At 48.8% G+C, this 18,564-nt stretch overlaps 1 protein-coding gene across 2 annotated transcripts in view; it reads left to right on the forward strand.

Annotated features, from left to right (window-relative positions):
- LOC139530171 (transcriptional enhancer factor TEF-3-like) overlaps positions 1–18,564 on the forward strand; it is a 35,537-nt gene that overhangs the window by 5,566 nt on the left and 11,407 nt on the right. The window contains exons 3-9 of one of the 2 annotated variants that reach the window (XM_071326337.1): positions 7,910–7,974; positions 10,047–10,118; positions 11,738–11,872; positions 11,986–12,029; positions 12,291–12,352; positions 12,538–12,668; positions 13,020–13,208. In XM_071326337.1, the coding sequence (XP_071182438.1) occupies positions 7,910–7,974; positions 10,047–10,118; positions 11,738–11,872; positions 11,986–12,029; positions 12,291–12,352; positions 12,538–12,668; positions 13,020–13,208 (698 nt within the window). The remainder of the gene's footprint in view (positions 1–7,909; positions 7,975–10,046; positions 10,119–11,737; positions 11,873–11,985; positions 12,030–12,290; positions 12,353–12,537; positions 12,669–13,019; positions 13,209–18,564) is intronic. The other variant, XM_071326338.1, reaches the window with a different exon arrangement.

Consider the following 18,564-nt stretch of genomic DNA (forward strand, 5'->3'; position numbering starts at 1 on the left):
CTGTCCTCGCTGTTCTTGTCTATTAATGTCCTGTATTATTTCATGTTTTGTGTGGACCCCAGGAAGAGTAGCTGCTGATTTCAATGGCAGCTTTCCCTCCGTCTACGTGGCTGAGTAGCGTGTGATGGCACGATTTGATGTGTGCCACTCTCCTCTCCATGTTGCTGCTCACATTCTGATTGATCGATACTTCACAGGATCTGCTTAACTTCCCGCCCTCTGACATTCCTGTACTTTTCTAGTATTTAATTCCGTAACTATGTAGCGAGGAATTGGTTTGGCCATATCTCATTATCAGTCATAGGTACAGTATACTGTATAGCGTTAGCTAATCCGGACCCCCGGTGGTGGAAAATCCAGGGGCCCAAACAGAATGGGTGGTTGTGTGCTTATCATATGCGGTCTGCCATGGCCCCTGTCACTGCGCCAGCTCCTCTAGCAATTAGCCATTAGCCACACGCTAGGCTAGCTAGGCCCAGTGAGATCACAGCCGTCCCCTGATCAACTCTAAACCCTTATAAAGCCTGCAATAATGGGGGCGGAGGAGAGGGGGCAGGTGTCACATTCTGTGTATGGGGGGGGGGAAGGGTGTTGAGGGCTGGGAGGGGGGGTGCTGAGGTACCCCTTCCTCCCCATGGGGGTCAGGGGCGGGTGATGTGCACCAGGGAGTACGATGGCCCGTTAAGAATGGTATGCGTTTGGAGCCGGAGTTCAAGGCAGCCCCGCTGTAACCCTATACCAGAATAGACGTTTACCCTTTGAGCGCCTGGAGGGGGGAACAAATAAACACCAAGGTAGTGGCGGTGTCTTGTGGGGTGCTCTGCACCTGTCCCTGGTGTCTTTATGCCTCCCTCTGTTCCCTGCTATTTCTGTGATTTACCAGTCCCTCATGCACTCTATCCCCCTTCCACATCGTGCACACACACACACACACACACACACACACACACCGTAGGCCCTGCCAGAGTCGCCCCCCCTCCCTCCGGGTCTGTCCGTCAGCCTGTCAGTGAGTCTGGCTGCCTTTCAGCTAACCTCCAGCTGCTCCCCAAGTTCACCCCAGCCTCGCGGCCAGCCCAGATTTACAACATGAGAAAAGAGACGAAACTAAGCTCGTACCCCCCCCCCAGCACATCAGCCCCTAAACAGCTTCCCCCCCTCCAGGTCTGTCAGGGTCACCGACAGCCCTTTTGACTCTTTGCTACAACTCCACTAATTTCAACCTAATGCTATGTGACTCTCATTCTCATGTTGAGGTTTTGACATAAGCAAAGTGTTAGGTTTTCCTCTCACTTAATGTAGCCTATGAAAATGTCTATTTTAAGATGTTACATTTACAAGGTTCCTATAGGGAGAAAACAGGCATTTGGAGTGTGTGTTGGATTTCCTCTCTACAACACAGACAGGTTCATTTCAGAGGCAACAATGCCATACTAAGAAGGCGAACCGTTAATTATATGGTATGTGTGTGAATCCTCTTCAATCCTTTGTAAATTCTTATATCGGAGAAGAATGTTTTTGTCTCATATTTCCTCATGCATTCATGGCATTGTTCTAGTAATAGCCTGCATAGCGCTGGCCGTCGTGCCGATTACACATTCAAGTTAGTACCTCTTGTGTTTTTTTTTTGTGCGGCGGTCAGTCATTCGACATGCATTGCCAATGAAAACATGTCCTATCTTCCATGGGTCCCTGTTGTGCTAGACCCCATTGGACTTACGGCCGGTGTGTAAAGTAACGGGGGATCCACCGAGTAGAATGGTTTTTCAGAGCCAGGATGACAAATGATGTGTGTTAAGGGAGGAGGGAGGGATAAGTGCTTTGTCCCGAGGTATAGGATACCCATATAGGCCGTATATGGAGAGAGAAATGACATTGTAAATGTGATTATGTTGGCTGTTTATTCACAGTGATTGGATTATCAGCCATAACTCTTCTTGTAATCCCTTTTTTATTATTTACATAATCAAAAAAATGTGTCTAGTCTTATGCCTAACTGACATTATCATATTTTGTTCAGTCTTTCACACCTGCTCTCCCTCTGACACCTATAGTGAAAATCTGTTTCCCCTGTCCTTCATTACAAGGGTTTTATTGCCGATAAACATGTTGACATGTTTGTCTGTCTTGTGTACAAAGCCAAAGTGCCCTGCAAGCAGAGGGCAGCAGTTTTTCCTGTCAGCTCAACCCTCATTAATAAAGTACATGATGTAGAGGAAAGGCCCAATGGAAAGAAATGGTTCTCCTCCTCACCTAGGTCCCAACTTTCCCAGCCAAGTGAGAGATTCACTGACCGAAGGCTGTGTGTGGCCAGTGGCCTTTTGAGAAAGTGCTTGTGTGTTCTGTTTTTTAGTCTTTGCAGCTGAGAGGACCGAGTTCTCTGTACGGTCATCATATCATTGCTGAGTCTCCACAGAGTCTCCACAGTGTGTACTAAGACAGTGGGGTCACTGTCTCCAGAGAGAGTATGGCCAGGTCAGAGGTTTGCTGGGTAGTGGGAGGGGACAGCTGGAGGGGACAGCCCTCACATGGGAGGGTCCGGAGTCTGAACTGGACCCTGGCTGTAACCTTAGCCCCTGTCTTGACCTTCACTCTCACCTGTGATAGGATCGCTTCAGCGATATTGAGGAACCATCACTGCCTTTCTGCGAAGGTGCCTCTGGAATTCAGACATGGCTGTCTGCTTGGCTCTGACATGCGAGCGCTCGCACCCATAAACGTAATCCAAGATCTAGCATGACTGTATAGAAAGATAAAAGCTACGTAATGAAATCCCTTGCCCTTGCTTGCACCTATCCAATGGTGGTAAATCAGTGATTACTTTTAGGACCTATTCACACGAGAGGAGATGGGGAGAATATTATGTAGCCAGTGTAGAGATGCATACTGTATGGCCAGGATTCACTTCATTCAAATGAAACTGATGATAAAAAGTCAGCTACTGCTGTTACCGTGGTAACGCCTCTGAATGAATCGCAATGCTATGTGGACGTACCTTTTTTAAATCTCTTAAGTCTTTATAGGGACGGCACAGTATCAGACAGTGTCCCTGAGAGAGGGGTGAAATAGCCGAGTGGCTTTAGAGACGGGCCTGTTCGCCAGGAGTCTCCACGCTGCTCGGCTCACTATCCTACCGGAGGGGAAATTGTACCCTGCCAACACATTCCTGCGGCCTAAATGTGATTATTAACATTATTATTTTTTATCGCCTACAGAGGCACATGTGCTGGCGGAAGCCGTACAGCTGGAAGATGTGTGTTCAGAGAGGGGCTCGCTGTGTGTGTGCGCTCTCCCTGGCTGGCATATTTGGCCTCCTCCTATCGTGCCCATCGATTGCCACTTCAGAATAGAGAGTAGATGTAAGAAGCTGAGTCCTCTGTTGTCGTCTGGGGGGGGGGGGGGGCTAGCCAGTCTGGGGTGGGGGCTATGTGCTAAGGTGTGAGTCGCTGTCCTTCTAGGCAGGGTCATGAGGGTGTGAATGTTTTTGCTAAAGGGTGTGTGTGTGTGTGTGTGTGTGCGCACAACCCAGTAAGCCTCCTTGAGGCAGGCAGCAGCAAAGAGAACAGATGCAGGGCCGGTGCTGCAGCAGGCAGTGTGTTGGTATGTGAGGAATGCTCGGGAGGATAGAGGTCAGAGGGTAGGGTAGGGTAGGGTAGGGTAGGCCGTTTAGGGCCAGAGAGGAACCCATCCTTCTGAGAGGAGGTATGACAGGGAGGGGAGGGCTACACCTTCGCGTGGCACAGTCTGCAACCACCGCTAACCCCCTCTGACTTTTCCCTGACCCCAACAAACAGAACTGGAGGGGGGCGGTAGGGCGAGGGGGAGACCAACTCTCCCAGATGGTCCCAGAGTCGGACGAGTAGAGTATTGTTGTTGTGGTCGGTCACTGACTGCTCTTGAGAACTAACACAGGGTACTTTGACCTGATCCCAGTCCCTGACTCTTTATCCTTAAACGATGAGAGCGAGCTACACATTTCAAACTGGCCTTGGACCAGTGGTTAAGGACATGCTGTGCCTGCACTGCACTGAGTTGACCGGGGTCAGGTTCTGTCTCTGTCCGTCACCCTCTCTGGACCGCTCCCAGTGGACACGGTCATGCGATGACATCATTGTGTGACTGACCGACTCCGACTCTGATCTGGGGTCTCGCACTTGTCTGAATATTTTTTTAAATCATACCACCCGTCCTTTTCTAGGAGTGGCAGGGACATCAGATATAAACACCTAAAGACCAGCCTCTTAACAGCTCATTAATGACTTGGTGTAATGGTCACAAATACAGTATGCTAATTTTGAATGGACTGGGAGGATGCCGTGTGTGTGCAGACTGTGTGTGACAGTATGTAAGCATAATGCTGAGTCATGGCTAAAATTATTTTATAAGCATGATGCTGAAAATCAAGATTCCACTGTCAATGAATGGAAGAGATCAGTATCAATAGTTAAGATTACAAATAAACTTTTACAAAAAACTTCCTGAAAATATGTATTTTTTAACACAGCACTTACAAAGTTAGATGAAGATTTTTCATAATGTAGTGGTTTCCTCAAGTACATGTGAAGTATACTGTACTCACCTTTTTTTTTTACTACTTTTTAAGTAGCCTACTGTCACGGTTGTCGTAAGAATGGGACCAAGGCGCAGCGGATGTTGAGTTCCACATATTTATTGCTAAGTGAAACTTAAAGAAAAAACAATAAATCAATAAACGAACAACTAAACGTGACTAAGTGGTGGACATGCACAAAACAATATCCCACAAATGCAGGTGGGGAAAAAGCCTACCTAAATATGATCCCCAATTAGAGGCAACGATTACCAGCTGCCTCTAATTGGGAACCACACAAACCACCAACCTAGAAATCTATAAACTAGATAACCCCCCAGTCACGTTCTGACCTAAACACCATAGAGAACCGAGGGCTCTCTATGGTCAGGGCGTGACAGTACCCCCTCCCCCCCCCGCCCCAAAAGGTGCGGACTCCAGCCGCAAAACCTGAAACCAAATGGGGAGGGTAGGGGGGTGACTAGTGTCGGTGGTGGCACCGGTGCGGGACTTTGCCCCCGCCCAGACCACGCGTCCGGCCATGGAGCCGGGTAGAACACCGTGCCCGGCTAGGGCATCGGCGCAGAGGAGGACCCCGACCATGGAGCTGGGTTGGACGCCGCACCCGGACTGAGCACCGGCGCCGAGGAAGGCTCCGGCCTTGGAGCGGGACTGGACGCTGTGCCTGGAGGGCACCGGCGCAGAAGAAAGCTCCTGCCATGGAGCGGGACTGGACGCCGTGCCTGGAAGCTCTGGACAGTTGACCGTTGCCGAGGGTTCCAGACCGTCGCCGGGAGGTTCCGGACCGTCGCCGGGAGGTTCCGGACCGTGAACAGTCGCCGGAAGCTCTGGACTGAATGCGCACTGGAGGCCTAGTGCGTGGAGTTGGCACAGGTGGCACCGGACTGGTGACACGCACTTCAGGGCGAGTGCGAGGAGCAGGCACAGGACGTACCGGACTGGGAAGGCGCACTGGAGGCCAGATGCGTGAAACCGGTGCAGATGGCACCGGACTGGTGTCACGCTCTTCAGCACGCCAGCATTCTCATCGCTACCACCTCTCTCCGGAATCTTTCATCAAATTCCTCCTCCGACTCCCAAACAGGCTCTGGCACTCTCCGCTGCTCGACCGCCAGCTCCATGTGCCCCCCCCAAAATAAATGTTGGGGTTTCTGTGGCCGTGGTCCCCGGTGTCGTCTCTGTCCTTCCATGCTCCTTGGCGACTCCCGCTAAGGAAGGGTCTCGTGTCCTCATGTCCTCCCAAGTCCAAAACTTCCTTACCTAATTTTCACGCTGCTTGGTCCTTTGTTGAATCCAGAAGTTACGTCAGTGACCTCACAAAGTATTCGCCTTCAGTCAGTGTCTGCAAAGGGCACAAGAAATGTGGAACACGTTTTTCATCCAAAGGGATTAAAGAAATATGTATTCAGGTGCTTAAACGATTGGAGCGCGAGTGCACCTTCCGATATAAACACTGAACGCTTGAGCAATTCCAGCCCAGAAATTAAAATAAGATTGAGGGTGAATGAGTGCCATGATTGGGCCTTGTGTGGAGGCAGACAGAGACTGAGCGAAGGGTTTAAATCCACAAAAACTTGACACAAAGGGAGCCCTACTGCTGTGTCTGTGTTTGCATGTAAGCGCTCGTGTGTGTGTGTGTGTGTAAAGAGGTTAGCATCGCCCTCCTTAATATTCCTCCTTTGTGAACATGTCACCACTTCACAGAAAACCATCACCTCCAAAATTGACCGCAATACCCTCTGATTCTTTTTATTTCACCTTTATTTAACCAGGTAGGCTAGTTGAGAACAAGTTCTCATTTGCATCTATATACAGCATGTGCAAATGAGGTAGGATAAGAGAGGTAAGGCAATAAATAGGCCATGGTGGCAAAGTAATTACAATATAGCAACTAAACACTGGAATGGTAGGATGTGCATACATACACCTGCTACTTTCAGAAGGCGGTGGACTAGTCCCCTGTTAAACTTGAATCTTTTTAGAGATTGATTAGTGGAAAGTTATGTCCTTACAAACGCCGTCTGCTAGAATCTTATCCCCACCAGTGTGGCTCAGAGGAGGGCTGGAGAAACCGTGTTTTGCATTCCACTCGGAGCCTGCGTCCCTAATGGCATCCTATTCCCTACATAGTGCACTACTGTTGACAAGGGCTTGTCAAAAGTGGTGCACTATATAGGGAATAAAGGGTTCCATTTTGGGACGCAAGCTGAATCTGATCACTTTTATTGCCTGCTAGCGTTTCTGGGCTCCTTAGGGTTCGGGTTGCCTTTTCTCAACCCGACCGGGCGTTCCGATTGGTCAGCAGCATAGGGCAGGGTTTTCTGACCCAAGTATCACTATGTGAGGAAAGTCTTATGCTGGTTGTTCCAGGTTGCGATGCGTGACTGATCTGTGTTAATTCACATGGAGATGTGAGAACGAAAAATGACAGTGTTTAAGAGGTGGTGCAAACTCGACCCTTCTACGGCTGGGTGGCTGGCTGAGTGTGTTAAAGTGTGTACGTTGTGGGTGCATGCCATAAATGTGCATGTATGTGCAGGGCCATGAAGAGGTCACATGAGTCCACAAGTCCCTCGCCCTTGATGGTGAAACAAGCCCAAGATTTACTGCAGGCGTAAAGGCATATTCCATAAACATTGACACACACACCAGCTGCCGAGCAGCCTCTCCAGGCCTCCTTCATCGCGCTCCAGTTTGGCCGTGGCATGTCTGTTCTGAGCATGGCTGCTATACCTCTTCACCTGCTCAGCCGCTGTGACCTGTCTGTCAGCAACACAGCCCCACAGGGCACATGGACCAGGGCAAGCACACACACACTCTTGGCCTTAAACAAAATTACACTTTTACTGAACACATTAATTTACATACATACACACATATACACACACACACACACACACACACACACACACACACACACACACACACACACACACACACACACACACACACACACACACACACACACACACACACACACACACACATAGGACACATGAGCACACAAACTCACACACCCCTCTCACCTCTGCAGCTGATTTGCCCAGCCAGGCACGTCCAGCTTGCTGAGGATGAGTTAGCTTCAGTAAACATTGTAATTCCTGCCGGTTTAAAACATCCTCATTGTCTACAGTACCTTATCATCCCATATCAGCTGGCACCCAGCGTGTTGTATTTAACTGCATTCATGTGATATGTGATATGACACTATGAAACCAAAATCAAGCTTTGTATCTAAACAAATATACAAATATAACCTTTTTCTATTGGATTATTTGCATTTTCTTCATGCCATTTAAAAAAAGAAATTCAACAAAAATGTATATCGTCTGGCTTTTGCAGGACGGAACGAGCTGATAGCACGGTACATCAAGCTACGCACAGGGAAGACACGGACAAGAAAGCAGGTGAGTTTCACGTAGCACCAACCCACTCCTGCTCTATATGTTCCGAGCCCTGTGCACCCCATACACAACACACCCCCACCCCATGTCTGTCCTAGCGGTCTACTCCAATCAGAGGCAAAAACAAAGACACAGAGAAATCCATAGAACAGCTATGACAGGGAAGTGATGCTGCCTTCGCTCCTGCACAGTCCCCGAGCCCTAGCCCCCTTCTCACGCTGAAATGGGCCACTGCTGAGTGATTTAGTGGGTCGGGGCCCAATGCACAGATGCTATAGGATCAGACGACTGTGTTTCTTCACGACCTCACGTAGCGCATAGCCCAACCTTGTTAGGAGAGCAAAAAGTACAGGATCTTTGCAGCAGAGAGGACGCTGTAGAGGGCTGGATGAGGCAGGGATTTGGAACCCTATCTGGGACATGGAATTTGATATGGAGTGACTGACTGACAGGTTGGCACTGGCTGATGTTGCGTTACATGGAGAGAGAGTGAGGGGCGGGGGTCATCTTTGACCCCTTATGGGATGGGGGTAAAGAGGGAGAAGGGTTGGGGTTAACAATGAATTGAGGAAGTGTCTAGCAATGTATGTGGACACCTGCTTGTCGAACATCTTATGCCAAAATCATGGGCATTAATATGTCGTTTGTCCCCCCTTTGCTGCTACAACAGCCTCAGCTCTTCTGGGAAGGCTTTCCACTAGATTTTGGAACATTGCTGCGGGGACTTCCATTTAGCCACAACAGCATTAGTGAGGTCGGGCACTGATGTTGGGCGATTAGGCCTGGCTCGCAGTCGGCGTTCCAATTCATCCCAAAGGTGTTCGATGGGGTTTAGGTCAGGGCTCTGTGCAGGCCAGTCAAGATCTTCCACACCGATCTCGACAAACCATTTCTTTATGTGCATGTGGGCATTGTCATGCTGAAACAGGAAAGGGCCTTCCCCAAACTGTTGCCACAAAGTTGGAACCACAGAATTGTCTAGAATGTCATTGTATGCTGTAGCGTTAAGATTTCCCTTCACTGTAACTAAGGGGCCTAGAATGAACCATTCCTCATCCACCAAACGTTACAGTTGGCACTATGCATTGGGGCAGGTAGCGTTCTCCTGGCATCTGCCAAACACAGATTTGTCTGTCGGACTGGCAGATGGTGAAGCGTGATTCATCACGCCAGAGAACACAGTTTCCACTGCTACTGAGTCCAAAGGCGATGAGCTTTACACCACTCCAGCCAATGCTTGGCATTGTGCATGGTAATCTTAGGCTTATGTGCGGCTGCTCGGCCATGGAAACCAATTTCATGAAGCTCGCCATGAGCAGTTCTTGTGCTGACATTGCTTCCAGAGGCAGTTTGGAACTCGGTAGTGAGTGTCGCAACCGAGGACAGACGCTGCGCACTTCAGCAATCGGTGGTCCTTTCCTGTGAGCTTGTGTGGCCTACCACTTCGCGGCTGAGCCGTTGTTGCTCCTAGACATTTCCACTTCACAATAAAGGGCACTTACAGTTGACCGGGGCATCTCTAGCAGGGCAGAAAGTTGACAAACTAACTTGTTGTTGAGGTGGCATCCTATGACGGTGCTACGTCGAAAGTCACTGAGCTCATCAGTACGGGCCAATGTTTGTCTATGGCGATTGCATGGCTGTGTGCTCGATTTTATACACCTGTCAGGAACGGGTGTGGCTTAAATAGCTGAATCCGCTAATTTGAAAGGGTGTCCACATACCTTTGTAGTGTAAATCAGTTTGTAAATATGCCATTCTTCATTTGTCAAAAAGCTGAAGAACATTGTCACATCCAGGTGCTGGAGGTGTAGGTTAATTCATGGATGCTTGATGAAGACCTAAGGGTTGAAACGTTATGACATCACCTTGGAGCATGAGCAGCAGTGTGCAGCATTTTCCTTTTTATTTTCCATTCTTAATGAGTGCCATGTCGGGACCAAAAGTTTCAAAACAATGACATTGCACTGTCGTAAGAATGAGAATATCAATCTTACTGTTTTGTCGCACATTTGGGCGTCAACACGGAGATAGACACATCTACCAAAGACCTGATCTCCCTCCCTCTCCTCCAGGTGTCCAGTCACATCCAGGTGCTAGCGCGACGGAAGGCCCGGGAGATCCAGGTGAAGCTGAAGGTACGCTACGTGAGTCTCCCTCGTTTTTGGATCTTCAACTGTTGCGCTGCATCATGGGTTTGCTCAATATAGCATTGGAATGGGTAGAAAAACCAAATTATGCAGGATCTGCCAAAATGGAGGCGCAATTCAACCTTTCACGATTGCGTTTAGAACACAAGACATTCAAATTCCAATCCTCCTCACCAATGTATCTCAGTCCGCATACCATTTGTAGGGACCTTGCTTTCAATGGGAATGTCTACCATTCTACCCATTCCAATTCTGTCTGCTACAGCACTAGCTATGCAGGTCATTTGGAGTAGCATGCTGATGTTTTTAACGTGTGAAGTTAATATGGAGGGTTGTTGGGGAGGCTGTGGGGGTGCTTGGCTGTAACCATGATGTTGTTCCTTTAAAGCCAGAGCTGAGATCAGCAGGAACGCTTCCTATGGTCTTCATTGTACCTTAACCCATGTTATTCTCTTATCATTTTGAGGTTTGATTCCATGAAAAAATAACTAAATATACCATGGCGTTGATATCCGATAGGGAATTTCTAATGGATTCCCATTCCTACATTTCAGTGAAAACAATATGGAGAGACAAAACAATTAGAAACAGAGGGAGTGGGTTGTAGTAAATAGCACCCCCTTCATTTGTATGAGCGTTTTATGCAATGCTCAGTACAGATGCTGCATCTCTACAAGTCCCCACAGTCAATTTAAATATGCTCCAGCATCCCTGGCTTGAGGCTTGCTGTGCACAATATGAACAAATGCATTTGTCAGGATATAAATTAATGTTTATATTGTTCCTTCCAGGCATTTCATAAGTATTTCAATAAAAGTGTTCCTGTTTGGCGGGTGAAAACTTTCCTTACACATTCCGTCCCCTGTGCTTGCGTGTTTACGTTCCTCACCACAGACACGCACATGCAAGCACGCGCCCGTACACACACACACCAGGTGACACAGCTCTCCGTCTCCCTGGACGGCGGCCACTGGGCCTCAGCATTGGTCACAAGCCTTTGACAGGCCTTTTTAAATAGGTCTTTCTTGTAACTGAGAACATTAGCAGATGTACTCCCCGTATTATTTTTGTGTCGGCCGGTTCTGGGAAAACGAATGTGCTGGTTGGCCTTGCATTAAAGGGTTGAGCTGAGAATGTTTGTAGTCCCAGATGAGTTGGAAACTGCTGAAGTCAACATGATGGACAAACACGCGCGCACAAAACAACAACGCTTTACCATAGACATCAGACAGGAACGACTCTGCCGTTTCTGGTAGCCACCATGTCTCCTGCTTAGCGTTAGCATTTATCCGCGAACCAGCTTGATTTGGCATTAGCATGGCGCTAGCCCTCTGACATGCCCGGGCCAGCTCCCACTCTAACCTCTAGCAAAGACGTAGACTGCTTGTCAACACCTCCCGGCCTCTGCCAAGGCTATAAACCTTACTTTCGACTCCAGGGCCCTTGACTGCAATATCACCCAGCCTCCCAGACCAGCACGGGATGATGCAACCTTCCACCCCTCTTTTCCCACCCAACTAACATAGTGGGGCAAGTGTTCCCAGGAAAATAGGTCGCTGACTAAAGAGGAAAGCGTGTTTGTCTGACCCCTGGGGCCTTGCTGTGTGTGTCTGCAGGACCAGCATGCCAAAGACAAGGCCCTCCAGAGTATGGCCACCATGTCCTCTGCCCAGATCATCTCCGCCACCGCCTTTCAGAACAAGATGGCTCTCCAGGGGCTGTCCAGGCCGCCGTATGCCACTGCCGGCGGGGTGAGTATGTGCATGGACACACACACCCTGTCCTTGGGCAACATTGAGGGACACATATAGAAGGAGAGGTAGTGTGTGTAATTAAAGATGTTTCCATGTTTTCTTTTCTTTAGTTTTGGCATGGCGGCCTTCCAGGACAGCCTAGGGGTCCTGAAGAGTAAGTTAAAACCCTGTGTGCGTGCCTGACTCTCTGTATGTTTGTCCTGTCTGTCAAAAGGCATTGGTTTACTGCAATGGAATAAATGGAAATCGCAATCCGTCCAAACTGAATATGAGAAACATCTTATTTAAAAAGCACTTTAGTTGATGAAGCTGAGCCCCAGTGGGTTTAAAGGTCAGTCAATTAGGTGTGTGTGTGCGCGCGCAGGGTCAGGCGGGTGAGGGTGTAATGTGTCTACTGCCTGTCTCGTCTCTCCAGCATTAAGCCCTTTTCCCAGCAGAGTTACGCCATGCAAGCGTCCGGCCCGCCCCCCATAACAGGTGGGTTTTCCCAGCTTCCCTCACATCCCCATGTGTCGACAGATGCTGTCATGGTCTGCAAGTGATGAAATACACAAGATACCGATGAAGAGCTCCAATAAAGCTCAGAGAAAGACAGAATGTAACATTTTATAAACCTTTGGTATATTTTGTTACCCCTGGCCCCCACCCTTCCTCTTCACCAGGCTATGAGAGCACGGCAGGCCTGTCCATGTCGCCGGGTACCCCCCCGTGGCAGGGACGCAGTATCGCCAGCTCCAAGCTTCGCATGCTAGAGTTCTCTGCTTTCCTGGAGCAGCCTCAGGACCCAGAGACCGTGAGTAGTCACTTAGTAGCCCCTCGCCCTGCCTGATTAGCCTCCATAATCATCTCACGTAGGCTGCGTTCACACCGACAACTAGTGAAAAAAGAATCAGAATTGAGCTGCCTTTTTTAAATGCAGCCTTAGTTAATAGGGGCCCTGCAAATTAGTAAGCAACATTTCAGATCTCATCAATGTACAAGTGTGCGACATACAGCTTTAAATAAATATCTATGCTCACTTCCATCCAACAAGCCTTTTTCTAAAGGTGTTACTTCCTTCCTCAGGCCATGACAGCATCTTGACCATGAACTGAAGCAGCGCTTTGATAGTAATCAACATCTCTCTCTCCCCTTTGCTTTGCAGTTTAACAAGCACCTGTTTGTGCACATCGGTCAGTCCAACCCCACCTTCAGTGATCCGTACCTGGAGGCAGTGGACATCCGGCAGATCTACGACAAGTTCCCTGAGAAGAAGGGAGGGATGAAGGAGTTGTTTGAGAAGGGGCCGCCCAACGCTTTCTTCCTCGTCAAGTTCTGGGTGAGTCAAAGCAAGGTGTGTGTTAGAGGCCACATTGTAGTGTTCGTGTGTGCATGCAGGTGTGACTCTGTGTTCGTGTGTGTTTTTCTTTAACTATCCTTTTGGGTACCAGATGTCCTTACAAGGACAATTTGGACAAGTGGGGCCATTTTGCCAGTCCCCGCAAGGAAAAATGCTATTTAATGTTTAGGGTTACAATCAGGGTTAGAATTAAGGTTAGGGGATACGGTTTGGGTTTAGGGTTCAATTTAGGGTTAGGGAAAATACAATTTTGGATGGGAATCAGTTATTTGGTCCACACAATGATTGCAGTACAAAACTGTGTTAGTGTGTCTTTCTGCTTTCTGACTAGAATCATAGAGAACCAAAGCAGAGAATCACTCAAATTTCTGAGTAACAAATAAGTACTTTACCGTCAGGGCCGGATTAAGAAATCATAGGCTCAGCCTCCCGAGTGGCGCAGCGGTCCAAGGCACTGCATCGCAGTGCTTGAGGCGTCACTACAGACCGAGGTTCGATCCCAGGCTGTCACACAACCGGCCGTAACCCGGGAGACCCATAGGGCGGTGCACAATTGGCCCAAAGTCTGGGTTAGGGGTGGGTTTGGCCGGGGGTGTCTTTACTTGGCTCATCGCGGTCCAGTGACTCCTTGTGGCAGGCCGGGCGCCTGACTTCGGTCGTCAGTTGGACGGTGTTTCCTCTGACACATTGGTGCGGCTGGCTTCTGGGTTAAGCGGCGGGTGTAGGCCTCCTATGGGCTTGGGCCCAGCCCCTGACTCACACAATTGACCTATAAGTCATCTTGATTTATTATGCAGTTACATTTTTAGTTTTTATTAATCAGTTACCCAATCAAGGCAGGGCCCCCCAGTTGCCCACGTGGGCCCCTTACCTCCCCTCATCTAATAATTAGCAGAGCGGCAGCAGGCTGTCTACACTCATTGAGTGGGCTCCTGAATCCTCCTGAGGTTGGCAGTTGCAGTAAAAAATAAAAAAAAATAAAAAAGGAGTATTTACTGTGTAATATATACAGTTTGTATATTTTTGTATACTTTTTTCAACAACAACAAAAATTGCTGCCTTTTGGGCCCCCCACGGTCCTGGGTCCAGGGGATTCAGCCCCGGTAAGCCCCTGTATTAATCCGGCCCTGCTTACTGTAACAGAGTTCCATAGAAATTGACAAAAATAGCTTTTTAGCAAAATACTATTTCTTAAGTAAGCATTTTGCTAGGACTGTCGGAGTGGGGAGGGGAAAACTGAAAACTAGCTGTTATTGGCAGATTGGTTTAGAATTCTCTTTGTTATTGTTCTATTAACCAATTTACCACATGGTGATGTCACCATAGAAAGCCGTAACTCCCCCCACCATCTAAATCTACTGATTAGAAGGTCCTGCGTAGATTGTACTTTCAACCAGCAACTAGCAGGAAATAACCCCGATAAAAAATATACACTTTTAGAGTTAGTTTCGTCAGCTGTTGTACAATATGATATAAAACACAGGAAAACAGCATTTTGACTGCACTGGGCCTTTAACTGTGTTAGGATAGCTTTAAGACTGGAGCTAAAGGAATTTATTAGCGATTTCTGTTTGAAACAAATTAAAAGTAATCTGTTAAGACCTGGCTGTTTTCTGCCCATGGGTACAGTGGGTATAGAGGACACATTGTGGTGTGTGTGACGGCAGCCCTGGGCAGGAGAGTGGCAGGGTTGCTCTTTCACTGGTGAAACCTGAGCCTGGGCACCTGTCAACTCGCTATTAGGCGGAACCCACCAAACACGCATCCACTTATTTATAGATTCCCCCCAACCAAGAGAGAGGGAATGCACAGTGAGAGAGTGACCATCTTCTCTGACCATTTCTTTGCGCAGAATGTGCATAACTTGCTTCAGAAACATTACTTATACACACTATATTCTACAGAATGAAGATTTTCAGAGTCGCACCTTTACATCCCAACTCTACATTCCCAAATATAGAATGTACCCCCCCTAACGATCTCCCCCTCCAGTTGGCTTGTACATGAGGTGTTAGTCACCCTCACATGCTCCTCTGAAGCCTTATTTATTGTTGAGAGATAAGACATTGGTAAGTGACACCCATATGAAGCCGCCATCTCCCCCCTTTGAAGAAGCAGCTGCTGAGAGCCATGGCATTTGATGCAGGGGAAATGGGAAGGAGGGACTCAGCCATATATCATGAAAGTGGGAGAGAAAGGGAGGGGAATGTGTCCAAGCCATTCATTACGGTAGCCTCTTAATTTCAGTGCTCTGTTGTGCTTGTGCACCCATGATATATATATACAGCTAGCTCAGACTGACTGGAGAAAACAACCACATATGACTGCTGCTAGCGTCAGATACCTCACCACATCATATTATAGTGGGTCCGATTGTCCTAACCCTCATGGCACCCATGACAAAACACACACAATCAACCATCCAGCCAGCCGGGTCATGACTTGGGGGCGTCCTGAGGCTCTGGCCGGTTGTCATGGCGACGGTGACAGGCTACTTGCACATCTCCAAAGCTATGGCATTCTAGATTGAATTTCCAGCTCCACAGCCGGCCCAGCCTGCTCCCCGTAGTGCCCATGGCCCTGTCCTAACGTATTGTCTAGCGCCTTTGAAGTGCCCGGAGAATCCGATTTGAGACGGCCCTTGTAAATTGTTACACAGGAGCCCGGCCTGGCTGATCTAATCAGCCAATTGTGGGCTGTTGATTGTAATTGGATGAATTCCCTCGCAGGCCGTTAAAGAAGAGGGGGAGCGTGGGTTCTGGGAGGGTCACGGGGCCCCGGGATGAAGACAAATGATAGAATTACAGGAGCGAGGGATGAAGACGAGGAGCAGGGCGATGAAGAGAGGCTGAGCGCTGTATTAATGGCCAATTAGGAGACAAGAGCCTGAGAGGGGAAAAGGTAAAGCCCTCTCAATGTTTGTCTGTCTTTCTCTACCATGACAGAGATGACACCTTGTCTAAATGTAAAATCAGATCTAGGATCAGATTACCCTGACCCAGATCCTTCCCTTAACCGTTAGGGGGAAGATACTACTTTCTCAGACAGACAGGAGGTTGGATGCACCTGGCGGAGAGGCCCAGACGGGTCTAACACCACAGCTAGACACAGCATCTTGGGAATGCAGTGGCTGGGTTGGCAGCCTAAGCTAAGTCAACACAGGCAACAGCAATAGAGGCTGCTGGGCTTTGCAGAGAATCAGTCGCAGGCTTTGTTGAGCCGTCACACTGGGGAAATACGTTTTGGAAAGCCAACTAAGACACACACACACGTATGTTCCCTGTTCCTTAAAATGAAGTATATTAACTGAGGAGAAGAACCTGGCATTACTGAAAGAAAGCTTGATGTGTTACGACTGAAGTAACATACAGGTTTCTCTTCAGATTTTTGATTGAACTGTCCGGAACTACAAAGGTCTCCTCTTAAAGACTGGCAGGTTCTTTGAACAATGCTTTATCGTATTGGTATGACTGACATGTTGTGTGTGGCCTGTGTGTACCTCCTCCTGTTTCAAAAAAGGGGGAGGGACTGGCAGGTTGTTGTTGACTGGGTGTGTGGTTCCTCTCTCTGTGCAGGCTGATCTGTTGTTGTTGACTGGGTGTGTGGTTCCTCTCTCTGCAGGCTGATCTGTTGTTGTTGACTGGGTGTGTGGTTCCTCTCTCTGCAGGCTTATCTGTTGTTGTTGACTGGGTGTGTGGTTCCTCTCTCTGCAGGCTGATCTGTTGTTGTTGACTGGGTGTGTGGTTCCATTCTTTCTGTGCAGGCTGATCTGTTGTTGTTGCCTGGGTGTGTGGTTCCTCTCTCTGCAGGCTGATCTGTTGTTGTTGACTGGGTGTGTGGTTCCATTCTTTCTGTGCAGGCTGATCTGTTGTTGTTGCCTGGGTGTGTGGTTCCTCTCTCTGCAGGCTGATCTGTTGTTGTTGACTGGGTGTGTGGTTCCTCTCTCTCTGCAGGCTGATCTGTTGTTGTTGCCTGGGTGTGTGGTTCCTCTCTCTGCAGGCTGATCTGTTGTTGTTGACTGGGTGTGTGGTTCCTCTCTCTCTGCAGGCTGATCTGTTGTTGTTGACTGGGTGTGTGGTTCCTCTCTCTGCAGGCTGATCTGTTGTTGTTGACTGGGTGTGTGGTTCCTCTCTCTGCAGGCTGATCTGTTGTTGTTGACATGGTGTGTGGTTCCTCTCTCTGCAGGCTTATCTGTTGTTGTTGACTGGGTGTGTGGTTCCTCTCTCTGCAGGCTGATCTGTTGTTGTTGACTGGGTGTGTGGTTCCTCTCTCTGCAGGCTGATCTGTTGTTGTTGCCTGGGTGTGTGGTTCCTCTCTCTGCAGGCTGATCTGTTGTTGTTGCCTGGGTGTGTGGTTCCTCTCTCTGCAGGCTGATCTGTTGTTGTTGACTGGGTGTGTGGTTCCATTCTCTCTCTGCAGGCTGATCTGTTGTTGTTGCCTGGGTGTGTGGTTCCTCTCTCTGCAGGCTGATCTGTTGTTGTTGACTGGGTGTGTGGTTCCATTCTCTCTCTCTGCAGGCTGATCTGTTGTTGTTGCCTGGGTGTGTGGTTCCTCTCTCTGCAGGCTGATCTGTTGTTGTTGACTGGGTGTGTGGTTCCTCTCTCTCTGCAGGCTGATCTGTTGTTGTTGACTGGGTGTGTGGTTCCTCTCTCTGCAGGCTGATCTGTTGTTGTTGACTGGGTGTGTGGTTCCTCTCTCTGCAGGCTGATCTGTTGTTGTTGACTGGGTGTGTGGTTCCTCTCTCTGCAGGCTGATCTGTTGTTGTTGACTGGGTGTGTGGTTCTTCTCTCTGCAGGCTGATCTGTTGTTGTTGTCTGGGTGTGTGGTTCCATTCTCTCTGTGCAGGCTGATCTGTTGTTGTTGCCTGGGTGTGTGGTTCCATTCTCTCTCTGCAGGCTGATCTGTTGTTGTTGACTGGGTGTGTGGTTCCTCTCTCTGCAGGCTGATCTGTTGTTGTTGACTGGGTGTGTGGTTCTTCTCTCTGCAGGCTGATCTGTTGTTGTTGTCTGGGTGTGTGGTTCCATTCTCTCTCTGCAGGCTGATCTGTTGTTGTTGCCTGGGGTGTGGTTCCTCTCTTTGCAGGCTGATCTGTTGTTGTTGACTGGGTGTGTGGTTCCTCTCTCTGCAGGCTGATCTGTTGTTGTTGACTGGGTGTGTGGTTCCATTCTCTCTCTGCAGGCTGATCTGTTGTTGTTGCCTGGGTGTGTGGTTCCTCTCTCTGCAGGCTGATCTGTTGTTGTTGCCTGGGTGTGTGGTTCCTCTCTCTGCAGGCTGATCTGTTGTTGTTGACTTGGTGTGTGGTTCCTCTCTCTGCAGGCTGATCTGTTGTTGTTGACTGGGTGTGTGGTTC

Source organism: Salvelinus alpinus, chromosome 9 (assembly GCF_045679555.1).
Source record: "Salvelinus alpinus chromosome 9, SLU_Salpinus.1, whole genome shotgun sequence".
In the NCBI taxonomy this organism is placed as follows: Eukaryota; Metazoa; Chordata; class Actinopteri; order Salmoniformes; family Salmonidae; genus Salvelinus; species Salvelinus alpinus.